This window comes from Poecilia reticulata, chromosome 13 (genome assembly GCF_904066995.2).
Source record: "Poecilia reticulata chromosome 13, P_reticulata-male-v2, whole genome shotgun sequence".
Lineage (NCBI taxonomy): Eukaryota > Metazoa > Chordata > Actinopteri > Cyprinodontiformes > Poeciliidae > Poecilia > Poecilia reticulata.
In genome coordinates, this window is record NC_088842.1 from 32,382,819 (window position 1) to 32,401,041 (window position 18,223).

General features: G+C 42.1%; 1 protein-coding gene across 4 annotated transcripts; it reads left to right on the top strand.

The window, feature by feature from the left end:
- Positions 1–628: 628 nt before the first annotated feature.
- Positions 629–17,976, top strand: zc3h4 (zinc finger CCCH-type containing 4). Of its 4 annotated transcripts, none has more exons than XM_081614473.1 (14): positions 629–949; positions 5,457–5,769; positions 5,850–5,957; positions 6,736–6,934; positions 7,706–7,851; positions 9,165–9,261; positions 9,345–9,481; positions 9,562–9,669; positions 10,339–10,450; positions 11,718–11,827; positions 12,538–13,001; positions 13,832–14,091; positions 14,175–14,402; positions 15,253–17,976. In XM_081614473.1, exons 1-14 carry the CDS (start codon positions 870–872, stop codon positions 16,812–16,814), a joined length of 3,924 nt encoding a protein of 1,307 aa, XP_081470599.1. In that variant the 5' UTR covers positions 629–869; the 3' UTR covers positions 16,815–17,976. The 4 variants fall into 4 exon arrangements, with proteins under 4 accessions (XP_081470599.1, XP_081470600.1, XP_081470602.1 ...); XM_081614474.1 differs by having other exon boundaries at positions 630–949; positions 13,835–14,091; XM_081614476.1 differs by lacking the exon at positions 629–949 and adding an exon at positions 1,028–1,380.
- Positions 17,977–18,223: the final 247 nt, after the last annotated feature.

Here is an 18,223-nt window from a genome sequence, read left to right on the forward strand (position 1 = left end):
ATACGAAAGTAACCAAACACTTAAAATAAAATACTTTTTTTATACAGTTTGTTCAATTTAATGGGGAATAATAGTGTTTGATTAAAATAACATAATAAACAGAAACATCTGTTGGTTTGTACAAGTGCTCAAATATTGTGATTTTATTTTTAATTTGTTGCAAATAAAATAAACATATCTAGTATCTCATCTTTAATTAGAGTATGGGCAAATCCAAAATAAATTAATTTAAAATAAAATTATACATACAAAAACAGAATATTTCATATAAAATTATTTGAAAGATTCAATATTTCGATCTGTTTTGAAGAAAACAATGTGGTTAAGAATATAACCAACTAGAAAATAGACCGAAACAAACCGTGGTCTAGTAATTTTATGTTTATGTTTAGTGAAGAATGTTTTTTGTTGTTTGTTTGTATTTTACATATGTATTTCTGTATCTACAGATGAAAACGGCAACAACAATCATTTTAATTTTGCACAAAGAAAACCTCATGTTCTGATAACAGTTACGATGCCTGCCTGCAAGTCAAACCCAGGGTTTACTTCACACGCTAAGTTTGTCTTTCGGTAACATCCGTGAATGTACGTACGTCATTCTCGGAAAACTCCGCCCCTTTCTCTTTGGAGAAGACGGTCGTCCATTTTAAGTGTATCAGTCGTCATTTCACACCGCTACAGTAGGACGGAGAACGTCAGGATTCAATTTCAGCATATTTCTCTTACAACTGTAGTGGAGAATTGCCTACTATGAACTGAATCTCTTCCTAAAACAAAAACAAGTAGATCCTAGTGAAGTGACGCATAAGCCAGTAGAGTCCAGCGTCGAGTTGTAATTTTTTTGCTCCTCAATGTAGCTAGAGGAAATGGCTGTGGAAAGCATGACTGTCCATCCAAACTCCCCAACTACCAACCACGAACACAACAGTCTTCTGACTGACGAAAGGTCGAGTAATTCTACAGTCATATTTAAATGAATTAATTTATTTGTCCTGTGCTTTTACACAAAAGCCCGGGGGTTCTTTTTGTTGTTTTTTTTCTGTCAAAGGGATTAAACTCGCCTTTTCTGGAAAACGAGTACAGAGGTAAAGAGAACGGCCATGTTGACACGGCATCGCCTACTGGGAGGCCTAATAGCAACTGGAACAGCGTTATTCCCTCTATTTTATTACAGTATTACAATCAGCGACCAGTCGATTCAAGCGAGCTTGTCAAAAAGGAAAAGACAAGGTCGAAACAGCTGATCATTTATAGTTTTTCACTGTCACGGTATAGTTTTAATTACCTTACAAGTTCGGAAATTGAGCGCTCTCCCATTATTTGGAACATTTCTCAACGGTTTTTAATTTGTATGTGGAGTTAACCTCGCCATCGCAGGTAAAATGAGTTGAAAATCTAAAAACTAAAGAACCGACCGTTAGTTTCTCCAGGTGTCGGCCTGGCATTTAGCTTAGCAACTGGAGCTAATTGCTAAGCTAACGGCTAATCGGGTTAGACATTTGCAAATTTGCTCACGTTGCGTTCGCGGCGTTATTCATTTGTTATATCGATAGCAAACTTTTTTTTACACTTTTTTTTTACTTTTATTTGTTTAAAATGGTACTATCAAAAAATTTATTAAATTCCACACTTTTTGACGGTTTGAAAAGCAACCGCCGCTACAAAAACTACGCAGTTTCATCCGGGCTTTTTGGTATCATCGTTTTGGGACGAACGAAAGCCTTTTTAAATTCTTCCAATCGTGCTCCTAAAACCTTAAAGGTAATTTCATTTTTAAAGCTACTTAATTTTTTACAGGAATCGATTGAGAATTATTACAGTCACTAAATACATTTGTCACGACTCTGAAGTTACCTTCTGACTTGGCACTTGGAAAACAAAGAGTTCTTTTTTCATTGACTTTAGGGTTTGTTACACTAATCAAAAATTTTAAATACTAAAACTGGTTAAGCCTTCTCTGAGCTATTCTATATTTTTATTTAGAACACTTTTTGGTGTCAAAAACTTTCTGGAGGTGGCCTAACCACCAAAGCATCACTCTAACACCCATTTTTTTGTTAAACTACATATTAAATAGTGTCTGTAATTGATGTATAATATATAAGTCCACACAGGATTTGTCTAAGTAATTTAACCTTTACTTTGGAGCTTATTAAAAGTTGTTATTACCCCCTAACAGCAGTGAACTAGCCCTTTAATCAAGGTTCTAATCAGAAGCTAACTTCAGTATTGTGTATTAACCTAACATGTCCCTTTTATTCACCCAAACATCCCCATAAGTCTCCCCCAAAATGTCTGCAAAGCATCCCAGAGTGTTTGAAGTCAAACACTAACGTTCCCTTTTCCTAAAGTGCCCACTTACAATCCCTACCCACCACCCCCACTAGACTAGAGCCCTTAGAAAAGTAGGGGAAACTTTCTTTTCTCTTGTTTTTGTGAAGAAAACCCATCACTGTAAGTATCTCCCCATTTTAATCAAGGCTTACATGACTATTACAGGAGCTTTTAAAGTAGAAGGAAAGTGGAGCAAAGCAAAAAGGTGTATAAGGAGAATTTAGAGGTTGGTGCAGTGTTTGTTAAAACTTGAGCATCTCTTTTTGTTTGTGCCTAGAGTCTAATAAATGACCCATTGTGTAAATATCAGCTTTTTAGTTCTGGATTGGATTGGTTAATGTGAGCTGTTTTTATTATAAGAACATGCAGCAATCTAACTTGTTAGGTTTCTGAACTTTGGGAGTTTGGTTGGCATCAGGTGATGTTTGCATAGAACCAGAACTTGCCACTGGTTTGTCCGTAGTTGATCCCAGCCATCCTCTTCCTATTCATAAAAACCAGCTCACATAATGTTACTAAGCCCCTCTGCTGTGACAGGAGACATTACTTTGTGTCTCGTCTTTGTGCCGTTAGTGAAACAGTCGAGATCTACTGGTGGCGTTGCTGAAGTAGGAAAGGCTCAGATTTTTTATTATTTATTCAAAATTTACAGAATACACTTTGCATTTTTCATGTTTTGTGGTTTTAGATGTGCATTTTTTATTTTTGAACTGTGATGAGAAGGCTGAAAACTTGATTAGTGTAATTTTTAAACCACAACTTTGAATATAATTATTTAGAGGCATACATTTGTGTAATGTGTCGGTAGATGATTGTTTCTGTTTGTTTTGATGGAGAGACTATGCTCTGAATATTAGAGATGTGCTGTGTTTTGCAGAGATGGTTGACATTTTGTTCCAAAGTAGATCATCTGAACCACCTGCTGTTTCAGATCTCTGAACTTTGCTGCCCTGCTTTGGCTGTTTGTGTGTGTGAAATGTTTAATATAATGTATTAATACTCTGTTACGGAGCTCCAACTTTGCCTTAATGTGCTTTGTGTGTCTGATCAATAGCTGGTTGAATTCCAGGTTAAACTGAGTTAAAAGGTCAACATTAACGTTGCACCAGTAAACGTCAACTGCACCTTAGTTGCTGTTGTTTTTTTCTAGAGCATCCATCTTGCACCATATTTTTATTTTTTGTTAATTGTGTAGAGAATTAATACAGAAAATCTTGCCCCAATTTTGAAATTAGAAACAAGAATTTTAAAATTCAGCATTTGATGTTTGTGACATTTTGAAACCTCTGACATGCCTTTAGTGTTTCTGGCTTCTGTGGCAAATAATGTTTATAATCTGGTTGCAGATGTGTTTCGTACAGGTCACTAAATCCCCTCGATGCTAATCTGCATCTCCATTTTTATCCTGTCTACGTGTACTGACCCTAATGCATATGAGTTTATAACTTTTGATAAATGATAATTTTTTTTCACAAATTGTTAAAGGATATCAATAAAGTTAAAATGTTCCATATAATTTAATTGGACTTAGGTCTGTTATCATAAGAAATTTTGCTGGGCGATTAATTGTCCCAGAAGTTAATGTGATAAACGGTAATATTGTTTTCAGATCCTTTTGAAGAAATATAATCATAATGGAATAATAATAATAATTTAAGAACATATTCTCAAAGGTCAATAAACTTTAATTTCTAAAGAACATTTAAATCTAGGACTGGGAGACATTTTAAATATCCACAATAAATAAGCAAAACAACCAAAAACAATAAAAAATGTAAATAAAAACCAAACAAAACCTAAATCATAAAAATAATGCATTATAAAGTCTCTGTAAACAAAATTGCCCCTCAAAAAATTTTAATAATTCGTCTCCGATCGGAAAAACATTTAAGACTACCGTTTAGGATTTGTTATTATTAAATTCATTTTAATTCATCATCTGATTAATAGATTTCTTGTGACAGCCAGTAAATCAATTAATCGATAAATCAGCTGCCCAATAAATTTCTTCCGATTTCTTTAACTTTGTAAGATTGGCAATCGGTCAATACTTGCGTGAGAAACTGACTCTGTGACTTTGTCTCTAAATTTAGTGAATTTTCAGACAAAAAAAGTTGATGTCCAACAAAATCACAATCAGCAGATCAGACTTCTTAAAGATCAGTGATCGGTCAGTGAGAAGCAACCAAAACAGATAAATGACCAGAACCTCAGACAAAAATAGGTTTGTTATTATCAAGATCAGAGTTACTGATGTTTGTGTGAAAGGTGTGCAAAAGTTTTGAGCCATTAAACGCATTATCGTCATAAAATATAAATAAATTAATAATAGAACTTATGGCTTGAACAAAAGATCTCCAGTTTATTTCCTAATCTTATTTTTTTCCCTTTTTGCTTTTCTAAAAAATAGAAATTACAAATGACAAAACAATTTCTAAAAGTGTTTTATTTCAATCCTCCCTTCTGTGAGTTGAATGACCAAGTATTAGGAAGTTATGAGGATAAATTCATAAGATGCACTTTTACTGGAAGAATGCCTTAAAATTACGAGGAAAAGTTTTAATGAGGTTGAAAAATGACAACTTCATTCTCCAAATATTATAACTTTATTCTGGTAACATTAAGACTTTATTCTCATATTACTACAACTTTTACTGAAATCGTGACTTTATTTTCGTTTAAAAAAAATAAAGTCTTAGCCTGACCTTATATCTCATCCGAGTAGACTTGAATTCAAAGAACAAATAAAAGAAGCTGTTAGAAAAACACTTGTGAAACAAGATGGCCGCCTTTGGCTCTTTACTATGGAAACCAAAGACGGGCATTTTTAAAAGAAAATCCAGATTTTCCATAAATGAAATCTATAAACAACAAAAATTTGATTAAAATTTGATCTATCGTTCAGCTATCAGTGTTTGTTGTTTTCTCTTTGTATGAAACAGAGTTTAAACCTTAAACCTAATAAATATCTGGTGTTGGTTATTAATAATGAATAATTTTCTACAAGCCTCTGTTCTCGTTTTCCATCTAATATTTGGGCTCCAGATTTGATTGCTTAAACTTAAGATGGCAGAATAATGAGGTCAGCAGGAATAAACGTGATTAATTTTCATGCCCAGGCCTGAAGATGGAGAGCTGGAGGAGGGCGAGTTGGAAGACGATGCAGGGGACATGGAGGAGGAGGAGGCGGGCCAGGGCTTGTCTGCACCGGCGGGACCGGGCGGAGACCGGGGCGAGGACGCTGGTGGCGGCGGTGAAGGAGGAGGAGACGTGGCGGCGGACAGGCCTCGCCGAAGCCGAGACCGCCACCCGAGCAGCGCCTCAGACGACGAGCGCTCCCATCGCCACAAGAGGAAACGGAAGAAAGAGAAGGAACGGGAGCGGGAAAAAGAAAAGAGGAGGTCCAAGAAGAAACGCAAAGCCAAGCATAAAGTGAGCTGACATTCAACCGTGGAGCTGAATCGCCTTCTGTTCTCTCTGTTCCTCTAATAACCGCTTTCTGCTCCTCACAGCGGCACGCTTCTTCTGACGACGATCACTCAGACTTCAGCGATGACTCTGACTACAGTCCAAGCGAGAAGAGGAAGTACAGAGATTACAGTCCGCAGTACACCTCCTCTGTGAGTTTTAATGTAATTTTAAAGAGGACATATTATGCAAACATCTCATTATGCACATTTTGTTCTTCCTTTAATGTTTCTGCTGCTTATAAAAACAACTGTTGTGCTTAAAAAAAAAACAGCCAGTTTTCTGGTTTTTGGTGTCTGGACAATGAGCTGTTTCAAAAACATCTGAAATGTAACATCACAAATCAGCAAGCACTTCCTGTTACCTAGCAACCCCAGTAGAGCTGCAGCACGTTACCTAGCAACCCAAGCTGAGGCTCCAGTACATATGGTCTTAAGTCAAGTATACTAATGTATTTGAACTAGAAACTAGGTAAACTTGGTTTTATGTGTTTTTGCAGGGTATGTGCTGTACAATGGCTGCTGGAAAACACAAGTGTTTTGTTGTTGACTTTCCATCCAGAAACCACTTGCTGTATTCTTGTTGGTTGTGCAGAAGGTTCCACTTCTGCTTTTCCAGAATGTACGGTCGTATAATTGCGCATCTGTTTGCAGCCATTTTAACTTGTGATTGCAACCGATGAGTTGGGGCCGTGGTCAGCAGCAGCTGATTTGGATTTAAAGTGACAGGACGCCCTAAAACAGCTCAAAATAATTAGAACTGAGCAGACTAAAATCTCACTATCTAAGAATAATTTTGTGGGAAATGAACATGATTTGTATAGACCATGTCTTAACCTGTCTCATGAAGTATAATAGTCACCTTTAAAGTTTCTCTGACAGGAGAAAAATGTTTCTGATCCGTGAATCCTTTGTTGTTTTCTGTCCGCAGTCTCACGGCGGCTACGGCGGGTCGAAGAAGGGCGGCTACATGAAGATGGACAAACAGGGCTATGGCGGCTATGATGACTATGAAGACGACATCTACGAGGGAGAGGAGGATGAAGACATGGGCGATGAAGAGTATGACGACTTCGCAAAGGAGCTCAACCAGTACCGCAAGGCCAAGGAGGGCGGCCGTGGCGGAAGAGGTTCTTTTCCTTATTTCTGATCAAACTTAATGGATAAAATTGGATTAAAACACTGTGAAATTTATGCTTTTACATTATTAAAGATTAAGGCTGGATTAGATTAGGGATTAATCAGTTATTGACATAATTTATTAATTGATTAGTTGTTCGCTGGAGTATACAAACTTTAAAAAAAGGTAATTTTCTAAAAGAACAACCACTCAGAGCACTAATTATGGCAAAACTATACAAACATATATATAGTTTTTAAATGTTTTCCATCTAAGGTAAAAAAAACAACAACAACAAAAAAAACCACCTTTGTCTTCAAATATGTTCAACCAAGAAATCCTTCAGTTTTAACATCTCCTGGCTCAAATTCTGAAAAAAAAAAAAAAACAAACAAAAAAAACCTCCTATTTAGCATCTTTTGCTAACAGTTTTTAATCAGATCATCCCTGCATTGTATAACTCCAGCACAAAGGCCTGAGCTTTTCATGTAAGCTAAGCTATTTTTTGCTCTCTCTCTACAAATGATCAAGTTTTCACTAAAAGAATGCTAAGTTATCACATTTTAGGCAATACTATGTTTGTTTTCTTATTTGTTTATTTGCATGTTTCATGTATTTTTAATATTGTTTCAAATAAGATGGAGTGGTTAAATGGAAAATCAGCCAAATGTGTCAATTAAAGAAAAAAAATCTGATTACTACATTAATCATCAGAATAATCGACAAATATAAGAAAATCCAAAGACATTAAACCCTGACTGCTTTTATTTGTCTCCTGCAGGGGGCAGAGGTCGCATGAAGAGCCTGAGAGGACGAGGGGGGATGAGGGGAGGCAGGCGGGGGAGAGGAGGAAACCGAGGACGGGGTGGACGAGTTGGACGGATGGGCGGAGACGACGACGGGGACGGATACGGAGAGGACATGGAGGTCAGGGGTCACTGGGCGTCTCTCCTACAACTCCAGCTTCTCTCTGCTGTTCATCAGGAGTTATGTGACGGAAAAACACAAAGCAGTCGAAAATGAGAAACGTTTTCAAAATATTTGTCAATCTGAAAAGTGTGGCGTGCATTTGTAATCAGTCTAGTTCAGCTCTGGAACTTCACAGAGACTCATCTATAAGCCTTTCAGGTTTCCCAGGTGTCTCCAGGCGGTGTGGCTCTGTAAAGCCTGATAAATCGAGTTCTGACTCTCCCACCCGACCTGTGGATCTCTGCACAGTCCAGTAGGCCCCTTTGCTGCTTCTCTGATTAGTCATAAAACGATTAATCATGATTAATCGATATTTGAAATAACCGACGACTAATTTAGCAATCAATTAATCGCTAACCGGAGACTATAGGCTCTAAAACTTGTCATTTGTTGAAAGAACAAAACCCTCAGAGCCATAATTAAGCACAAATTACATTAAAATTATGTTAATTTTGCATTAAATATTAAAAAAGATCTTTATCTGTAAATATTTTCTACCCAGAACTCCTCAAGTTGCAGTTTTAGCTTCACCTGGTTAAAATTCTAGTGTCCGATTAGCACGTTTTGCCATCCAGTTATTAATTGTAAAAATAAACAGACTTTCCCTACACTGTCTGGATGTAGAAGGATTTTTCAGCTGCAGATTCATCCTTTGCTGCAGATGATAAAGTGTTCACTAAAGGAATGCTGTTCTTGCATTTTCAACAGTAAAATGTGTATTTTCTTTCTAGAAAAAGGAATTAAATTAATTTTTGCCATTGTCATGCATTTCTAATATTGTATAAATAAAAAACTTAAGTAGTTAAATGAAAAATCTGCAGAATGTGCTAATTTTATCGGCCAGAAAACTGCAGTCGGTGCAGCATTAGACCTGCCACTGTAAAAAGAAAAATTCTGGATGATAAATTGTCCCAGAAGTTATTATGATAAACGATAATATTGTGATTTGAGGCCATTTTCAATTTAATGTTATGGAAATGGCATAATGATGCAGGATCAAGACACTTTAAATCTAATAAACATTTATCACTGGACCTGGAAGACGTTTTAAATATCCAAAATAAACAAACAAAACAACAGTTTATTTTAAGCCTTCAGGTTATTGCCACAGGCCTTGGCATAATTTTCCTTCTACTTTGTGTTGATTTATCACATACACACCGGATGAAACACTGGAGTTTGGTGTTGTAATTTGCAAAAGTTAAAAAAATTTTTTTTTGTGAATAATGTTGTCGTTGAGATCCAACTTTTAAGTAACTCTTTGTCTTCAGTACGGAGAGGAAGACTACGAAAACATGGGGGACGATGATTATGACGACTACTCCAAAGAACTCAGCCACTACAAACGCTCTAAAGACAGAGGCAGAGGTCGGCGGCGTTTTCTGTTCTGCCTCATTACTTTGCTGCCTCGCATCAAAACAATAAGTTTTGACCTGACGTTTCTTGTCCAGGAATGAAAGGAGGCCGCGGTCGAGGCAGAGGCAAAGGAGGAAGAGGAATGATCCGAGGAGCGAAGGGCCGAAGCAGAGGGCGAGGAAGAGGCGACATGGGCAACGACGACGACAACAACGGCGACATGGACAACGGGGTACGTTCACTGACCGCCATCAGATCCCACGTTTCAAAGTCTGACGTCGCTAACGAGTTTCTGCTGCTTCCGTGACTCAGGATGGAGGCGACGGTCCGGGAGCGGGGAGGAGGCATCACCACGAAAAGCACCAGGATAAGAAAGGAAAAGCCATCTGCAAGTACTACATCGAGGGCAGATGCACCTGGGTACGAGTGTCCTCCGCTTTAAACTGTTTATTTAAAACTTGTGGTAAAATCTTCTTAAATCACCAGTTTAAAAATGTTCCAATATTTCAGATTCGATCTGCAGAATGTAGCTTTAATAAATAATATAGTTTTTACATATTTGTTAAAAATGTCACCATATCATGATGGTGTGAGACAGATAATCTGTGAAAAGATCGATCTCCTCCATCTCCTCCCTGAGCTACTATTGCCATCTGAAGAAAAGCACCAACAACAACCAATCAGAACCAGGAGGCAGGTCTTAGCGCTGTTAATCACCCTCATATACTGCTGCTAAATGTGCAAATGGTGGAGAACCAACTCACCGTTACAGGAAAATCTGCTGTCATCAGTGGCCATGCTAACTACTGTTGGCATTCACAACAGGATCTGCTGATGGGAAGAAGCTGTAGTGAGCATGATTGTCAGCGCTAAGTCCCGCCTCCTGGCTCTGATTGGTTGTTTCTAGTTACCACTGGGTGAAGACAAAGGAGCTTGATTTTTTTCACAGGTTATGTGTCTCATACCGAACTGTCACAACATGCTGTCAGTTTCAACAGATATGTAAAATAATATATTTGACAAACCTTACATCCTTGCAGCTTTAACAGTCTTTGTGACGTAACCATGCTTACCATTTTCAACCACCAGGGGGACCACTGCAACTTCAGCCATGATATCGAGCTGCCGAAGAAGAAGGAGCTGTGCAAATTCTACATCACTGGATTCTGCGCCCGCGCCGACCACTGTCCCTACATGCATGATATCCTCCACTGGGAACGTTTGAATCTCTTTCTGCTGCTGCAGCCCATCATGTCTGCTTTTATGGTTACAGCTCGACTGGCAGCGCGGCGTTTTATTTAGGGGCGTCGCACCTGAGGGGCCGTGGGTGGTTAAACATCCCACTTTTCCCACAGTTTAGTTCAAGTACTGTGAGACGTTACATTTTTGCCACCAATCTGAGAGTGCAGTGAGACTGATGTCAGCGCATATATCTATGTGAACAAACAATAATTAGTAGGGAGAGTCTTTAAATCTCACACACATTCGCTAATTTTGTTCTGACTTGCTTCACGGTGATCCCTCCAAATGACGCTGTCTCTACGGAAAGCCAAAAGTGACACAAATCGCCACATTTACCACATCCGGGCCAGCAGTGTCAGGAAAATGACGGTTTATGAATCTTTGAAAGTCCCTTCAAAACGTTGCTTTTCACACCGTTGTAAGTCAAGAACAGTGAACATCTATTCCAGTCATTAAATGCTGGGATATTACGCACGACGGCTTATAGTGACGTATGGCAGCGTTCAAAGCCATGAATAAATGCAATAATTTTCACTATTCATCAGACAGTAGTCATATGATGATGTAAAAAGCGGAACTTCAAAGGGTTTTTTGCAGTATTTTTGTAAGTCAAAATCCGGCGTTTTTTACCTGATCTTATAACCAGATGTGTTGTAAAAGCGGAAATTTGTGGCACTTTTGGCTTTCCAAAGTAACAGAGTCAGTGTCCAGAGCAATCAGGGAGGAGCGCGTATTTACCGAGTGTGTGTGAGAGAGTCAAACTCTCGCATAACTAATTATGCTTCTAACATAGATATAGTGTAAGGTTAATTGTCTTTTTGATTCTGAATACTTTGATGCAAAAGTGCTTAATAAGAAAGTAGAACAGGACAGAATTTTGACCAGCTGAAGCTGAAACTGCTGCTTAAGGAGTTCTGGGTAGAAGTTTTTTAAAATCATAAATTCAAATGTATTTTTTTGTCTAGTTTTCGCTTAGTTGCTGCTCTGAATGTGTTCTTTTTGTCAGCAAATGTCCGTTTTTGTGTGTGTTTACTCCAGTTAACGATTAATCAGTGACTAAATTAGTTGACAATAATCTAAAGAATGAATGAATCACAGTTACTCCCACCAATCTACTATGTGACCTGTAATCCCGTCAGCTCTCGTCCTCCATGCTTCAAAAGCCTGCAGTGGTCCCGCTGCTCAGGTTTTTCCATGCTGTCGTTTCTCCTTGACTCCAACTTCACGCGAGTTTCCATGTAAGCTGTTCCACACCACAGGAAACTGTGTGAACGGAGATGAGTGCATGTTCTCCCATGAAGACCTCAACAACGACACCCAGGAGCTGCTCAACAAGGTGGGAACATCCATACCTGCATAACACCGTAATGCACCCACATGCCTGCAGGGGTCGCTAAGATGTTTTAAGATCCGTTTGTTTTACTGCTGCTGTCAATCCATTGACAAAACTAATCAGATTAATCACTATGCCTACTTTTATAAGTTTGATTTATAAATATTGTTCAAGCCCATCCTTCCAACCAATCACATTCAAGCAGTTATGTGTCTTTCATGTTTGTTTGTTTGTTTGTTGTTTGTAGCAGAAAACAGGTAATATCGTCTCCCACAGGCGACGAAATTTACTCCACAGGCAGACGAGTCGTAGCAAATGTGGTCAGGAGCTGATAGATGAGATATTTTATAGATGCTTGTTTTATTTTGTAGTTTTTGGGTACCCCACTCCTTTCTGATGCCGCCCTGGGCAACCGCCCATATCAAAAACTACAGCTCTATGCACTTGTTCATAAAATATTCGTCTCAAACCAAACGTGAAGATTCTCAGTTTTTCAGGCTTTTATATTCAGGAAGGTTTAGAAACGTTCCCCTTCATTCATTTCCTATGGAACTCTAGCGATGAGGCGACAGCCGCTTGTCCTCTTTCAGCTGAGCGACCGGCGCAATTCATGTGTTCACATGTATGTGAACCTTATATGTGAACACATGTATGTGAACACGCAGGCATCAGAGTAACTGAGCTGTGGTTTTATTTCTGGTGTTTCTGCCCAGATGCTGGCAGAAGATGCTGAGGCTGGAGCCGAGGATGAGAAGGAGGTGGAGGAGCTGAAGAAGCAGGGCATCAACCCTCTTCCCAAACCCCCTCCTGGAGTCGGCCTGCTCCCCACCCCTCCCCGCCCTGTTTCCATGGACGCCAACATGGGGGTTGGGGACTTTGGCGGGCCTGTGGCTGACGCCTTCGGGGGTCCTCCTGGACCCAGCCAGGTTCCTCTTGCAGGCAAAGGTCCACTGGTTCCGCCGCCCATCCCCGGACCCAACGTCCCTGCTGGTCCGGTCCACAGTCCTGATGGAAGCCCCTTCCCAGGAGGACCCCCCTCCAATCCCGGCTGCCCCTCCCCACACATGGTGCCCCCGCCCGCTGGTGGGTCAGGGGCCGCGGCCGGGAAGAAGATCCCTTCGCTGTTTGAGATTAAAGTCCAGCCAACTGGACAACTGGCTCAGAAACTGGCTGTCAGGTACGAGACCAGAGACGCTTCAGGAAAAACTCCAGCTTGTTTGTTTAAAGGGGCAGTAACGTGTAAAATCGACTTTTTTAAGCTTTACACCATGTTATAAAGTTTTTCCCCCATCAAAAGCACACCTGTAGTGTTGCTTTGATTCTTTCATTAATGTTTGAGAAATCCTGTAATCGCCATGGCAACCATTCAGTTGTGCGCTGCTCAGAGCCACGTTGGTAAAAACGTTAAATGGTTAATAGAGGAGCCATGCTGGAAGCACTTCCTGAAGGCGGAGCTTCAGAATGAGGTTTACCTTCTTAAAGTGACAGAGGCCCAATTTCAGGTTGTTAAATTATGATGTCTTATTTCTTTTAAGTCATATTTAATTTACACAGCATTTTTATAATAACAGATATTAGCATGTTTACTTGATTGTGCTATAAAATGACACTATGTGCCTGGAAAACACATAACACTGCCTCTTTAAACGGTTATTTACAAGGAATTGAGTCTGGATTTAAAAAGCGAACTCTTTAGATCTATTTGCATCAGACAATTTTGAAAGAAATGCTTTAGAAACTTGTTATATGCTGTAATTGGTAGCATTTTTTCCCCATGGCTTTAAAACTGCTCAAAACATTTTTATTATTAATTCTGATGGAAACAATCAGGACTTTACTAGAACACATTTTTAATTTTGTAACTTGTGTTCAAGTATTTATTATAGTTTTTGTAATTTGTAAATTATTTGTGTATAATTATCTTTTAATAATGAAAAAAAAAAATCTTATTTTTGTCATGAATCCTGCTCTGTACTTGTTGAATCACACATTCCCTGTTTGCATCAGAAGCCAGGCTCCCAGTAGCGGTCCGGCTCAGACCGCACCGCCAGGACCGCAGGGCGCCCCAGGAGCCGCTCCGCCCCGCTTCCCCGGACCCGCCGGCATGATGCCCCCCGAATCGCAGAGCCTGGGGCCCGGCGGAGCCCCCATGATGGGAGGGTTCGGCTGCAGTGACGGAGGGGCGGGACCGCCGCAGGGAGGAGGGAACTTCTTCAACGAGTTCTACAATCAGCAGGACGGGATGAAGATGGAGGGAGCGCAGGAGGGTGAGGACGGATTACAGGTTAAACCAGGAAGTTATGATTAAAATACATTTACAAGCAACAACTTCCTCCTTTGTCTCTCTCAGGCGACAGGTTTCAGAGTTTTCCCGCCATGGACGACAGAGGAGCGGCCGGACCCAGAGACGGTTCTGCTAACGGGGCGCCGGCCGGCCAGGGAGGCATCTCTGTGCCGGACTTCCTGCCTCCTGCCCAGCGGGTTCTGTTCATGAGGATCCAGCAGAAACAGCAGGAGGAGGAGGAGCGCGCTCGCAGGATGGCCGAGGGCGGAGCAGAAAAGACCAAAGATGTCGAAGGTATTTTAAAATCCATCAGCTCCTTTCTGGCTGGATTTCTGGCAGGCAGCTTCAAATTTGATGCAGTATTTTTAAAGCAAGATATCTAGGAAAATTATTATTATTATTATTATTATTTCTTCAAGGAAATTGTGATCATACGTCAGTTTGTTCTGGGATAGATTGGTAACGCCTCCATCCTCCACTAGGGGGCGTTCACACTCTGCTCTCACTGCATCAAACTGCAGCATGACAGAAATACAGAAACTTTTTCTAATTTTTCTGTCTCCCCTGGTTTCAAAGGTGCAACAATGATTCTGTTCCCAGAATCATTGTTGCACCTTGAGGGAACAACAAACCTTAATTTCATCGTCTTTAGCGACACAAACGAAATCTCACTTTTATTTCCAGCTGGAAAACGTGCTTCTCTTTCCTTCCTCCATTGTTTGTTTGTGTTGCTGCTGCTGCTACAAGAGACGCGTCTCCCACAAGAGGAAAGCAACAATTTATCTACTTAGTGACTTTAATGCAAAAAACACAAAATCTTACCAAGAATGTTTGATGTAGTTTGTAGTGCAAATATGTTATTAAATTGAAGACAAAACTAACTTATAAGTAACTTTTCAGCAAGATACAGGAGCTTGTTTTAAGTCAATATTTACTTTATTATCAGTTTCAGCAGATATGCAATTTTTTTTTTCTATAAAAGTTACATCCTGCAGCTGTAATCTGATTACTGGATTGGAAAATGGCAGCAGTGACCCAGGACCTTTTTACTGGACATGTTTCCATGGATCCTGCGGCAGAAATCCCCTCAGATTTGAAATAAAGTTTCATTTTAATGAGTTAAATTATGTTTTTCCTCTTCCAGGCGACTCGGGGAACTGGTACTCCAGTGAGGATGAGGACGGCGGCAGCAGTGTGACCTCCATCTTGAAGACGTTGCGCCAGCAGACCCAGCCGACCCAGAAACCCGACGGACATACGGGCGACTCCCGCCTCCACAAGCCGGCCGCGGCTCGCCCGGCGGACCCCCGTCTGGCCCGGGATCCCCGCCTGGCGCGCGGCGCCGAGTCGGCCCACGCAGCGGACGGCCCCCAGCCGGCGCCGCCGGCGTCCCTGGGCCCGCCCACCGACCCACGGCTAGCCAGGCTGGCAGCCGCCAAGGTGGAGCCGGCGCTGGTCTACAAGCCGCCGCCGCTCACCGCCCCGGCAGCCGAGGAGGAGGAGACGGAGCGGGTCCTGCGGGACAAGCCGGTGCCGATCCCGTTGGACCCGCTGATGGGCATGGCGCTGAGGGACCCGCGCTCGCAGCTGCAGCAGTTCAGCCACATCAAGAAGGACATCGTCCTGCACACGCCAGCCTTCGCCAAGACCGTCACCTGGTCGCCCGAAGACCTGCTCCCCCTGCCGCCGCCCAAACAGGACCTGCTGCCGCTGCCGCCTGGCATCCCACCCGCCCCCCCGGCGGACCCGCGCCTCACCAGAACCCAGCCGCCCGCCTCCACGCAGCCGCAGGACCCGCCTGCCTCTTCCTCCTCCTCCTCCTCCTCTACCTCCTCTTCCTCGTCCCTTCCAGACTTTGAGCTGCTGTCTCGCATCCTGAAGACGGTGAACTCCCAGACTTCGTCCCCGCCCCAGCCGCCCACCCCCCCCTTGGCGCTGCTCGCTCAGCCGCCCCCTGCAGACAAACCCGTTGACCCGCGCGTACGCAAGCCTCCGTCCGACCCGCGCCTGCAGCCGCAGAAATCAGCGCTGAAGCAGCCGGACCCGGCTCCGTCCGTTCCGGTTCCGCCCCCAGCCGCTCCGTCCACCTCCTCCCCGCCGGGCATCGCGCCCTACGACCCCCGGCTGCTGTCTGCCGGGGGGTCCGGCCGCGGCGGGGCCACCGGGGCCCCAGGGGGCGCCAGCGTGCTCAGCAGCATCAGCCTGTATGACCCACGGACTAACAAACCGGGCAGCCCCGGTACCAGCAGCGGGTCCCCCAACTCGGCCGGCACCGAGCCCAAACCCAGCGACCCGACGGCGGGGAAACCCAAACCCAAAGAGCCGTTGTTTGTTCGGAAGTCCGCTCTGGACCAGCCGGAACCGGAGAAGAGCTCAGAGCAAGGCACCGACCGCTACAACAGCTACAACCGGCCGCGACCCAAACCCGCTCCGTCGCCAAACTCCACCTCCCAAACGGGTCCGGCCGCCGGGTCGCCGGGCGCTCCCGGGGGAGCCGCCGACCCGGCGCCGGCGGGAGTCCACAACCTGCCGGTGCCGTCGCTGTTCGGCGTGGTGAAGCAGGCGTCCAAAGCGGTCGGCGCCGGCAGCCCGTTCGGAGGAAGCAGCCCGGCGCAGTCGGATCCGGCCGCCACCGACCAGGACAACGCCTCGCTGAAGGACGTGTTCAAAGGCTTCGACCCCACGGCGTCGCCTTTCTGCCAGTAACCATGGAAACGGGGAGCCAATCAGGCGCCTCGCAGGTTTTACAGTTACTGGACGGTGAAGCAGAGACGTTGCTGTGGAAACCGCCTGACAGACCCAAACATCCGGGACCGGGCCGCTGCACTGAGAGAAAAAGAGTTTCTATTTTAAACGTATGGACGTGTAAAATCCTCCCGACCCGGATTTCAACGTTTCTACAGAACATTTTAGCTTTTCTGCTGCGCCGCTTCAGCTCCAACCTCTGGGAACAATCAGATCCTGTCAACGCGCGTCTCATTCTGAGTTGAATATTTAAACTCTTTTTTTTATGTTTTCTGGAGAAAAGATATGAAAGCATCTAAATATAAATCTATAACCTGCCTGATTTATTTTTTAGTATTTATTTTTATACTTCTTGGCGCTGTCAGCTCTTGTCTGAGGTTTAGATTGATTTATTTGTACTGTGCAAAACTTTTGCTTTCATCTTGTCTTTATTTTAATTCACACATTTCGTTGAAGCTAACTTCAATCTGATTGGTCAGTGCTCCACAGTTTCGTTACAATCCTCTTTTTTTCCTTCTCTTACTCCAACTTATTCCTTTTTCTTTGCTTTCTTGTTCAGGAACAGAAATGAATCTTCATCGTCTCGATTGTCGTACTCATTTTCAGGTTTTGATTCACATTATGGATCTTTTGTGTGCAGATTCAGAGTGAAAACAGCTCCCAGAATTGCTAACGATGCGTTTTTCTGTACAAACGTTACTTGTTTTAATTTATTTCTCTGCTTTGTTTTTTTTTTATACCTATTCTGGTTCTGATTCAGCACGTAAATCAGCTCCCCTCAGCGGACGCAGGCAGTCGTTTTGTTAACCTGTTAGAATCTCGCCAGGAAAGTGGATTTATTGTTTTGGGGGGTTTTTTTGTACATTTTTATGTTTTTCTTCTCTTTGTAAATTTGACCAGAGTCTTTAACATCATTGGAGGGAGTTTTCTAACTGTACACATTTAGGTGAGGATGTAAGTATTTAAATAAAGTCCAGACATGATCAGAAGGTTAAAAAAAACTCTATTTTCTGTATTTTTATTACCTCAGCTGATTCATCTGACGTGTTTATGTAAGAATGCCTAAAATCACAATAAAACTGTTTTCTCTGATGATGTCATTGGAAGAAGAACAAACTCCTTATTCTCTTCTTTTTTTTCTTCTTCTATGGTTTGGTGTCTTTTTGCGACTTCCGCCCAAAAAAAAAAAAAACTTTTAAGAAATGAAATCATGCAGATTTTTTTTTTATTTAATTGGAAAAATAAAGTAACTTCAAATAGTTTTTCACATTTACCAGTTAGATAATTATGTTGAAACTCTCGGCAATAAAAACAGGATGCAGGTCAATCTTTATTTTAAAATGTTTCCTGGAGTTTTAAACTAAAAACAC

Bases quoted from the DNA above. Each gene is read 5' to 3' on its own strand.
- zc3h4 (XM_081614473.1), top strand. From the start codon at position 870: ATGGCTGTGGAAAGCATGACTGTCCATCCAAACTCCCCAACTACCAAC. The intron at 6,935-7,705 runs GTTCTTTTCCTT...TGTCTCCTGCAG, and splicing joins GGGCGGCCGTGGCGGAAGAG to GGGGCAGAGGTCGCATGAAG. The intron at 13,002-13,831 runs GTACGAGACCAG...TGTTTGCATCAG, and splicing joins GCTCAGAAACTGGCTGTCAG to AAGCCAGGCTCCCAGTAGCG.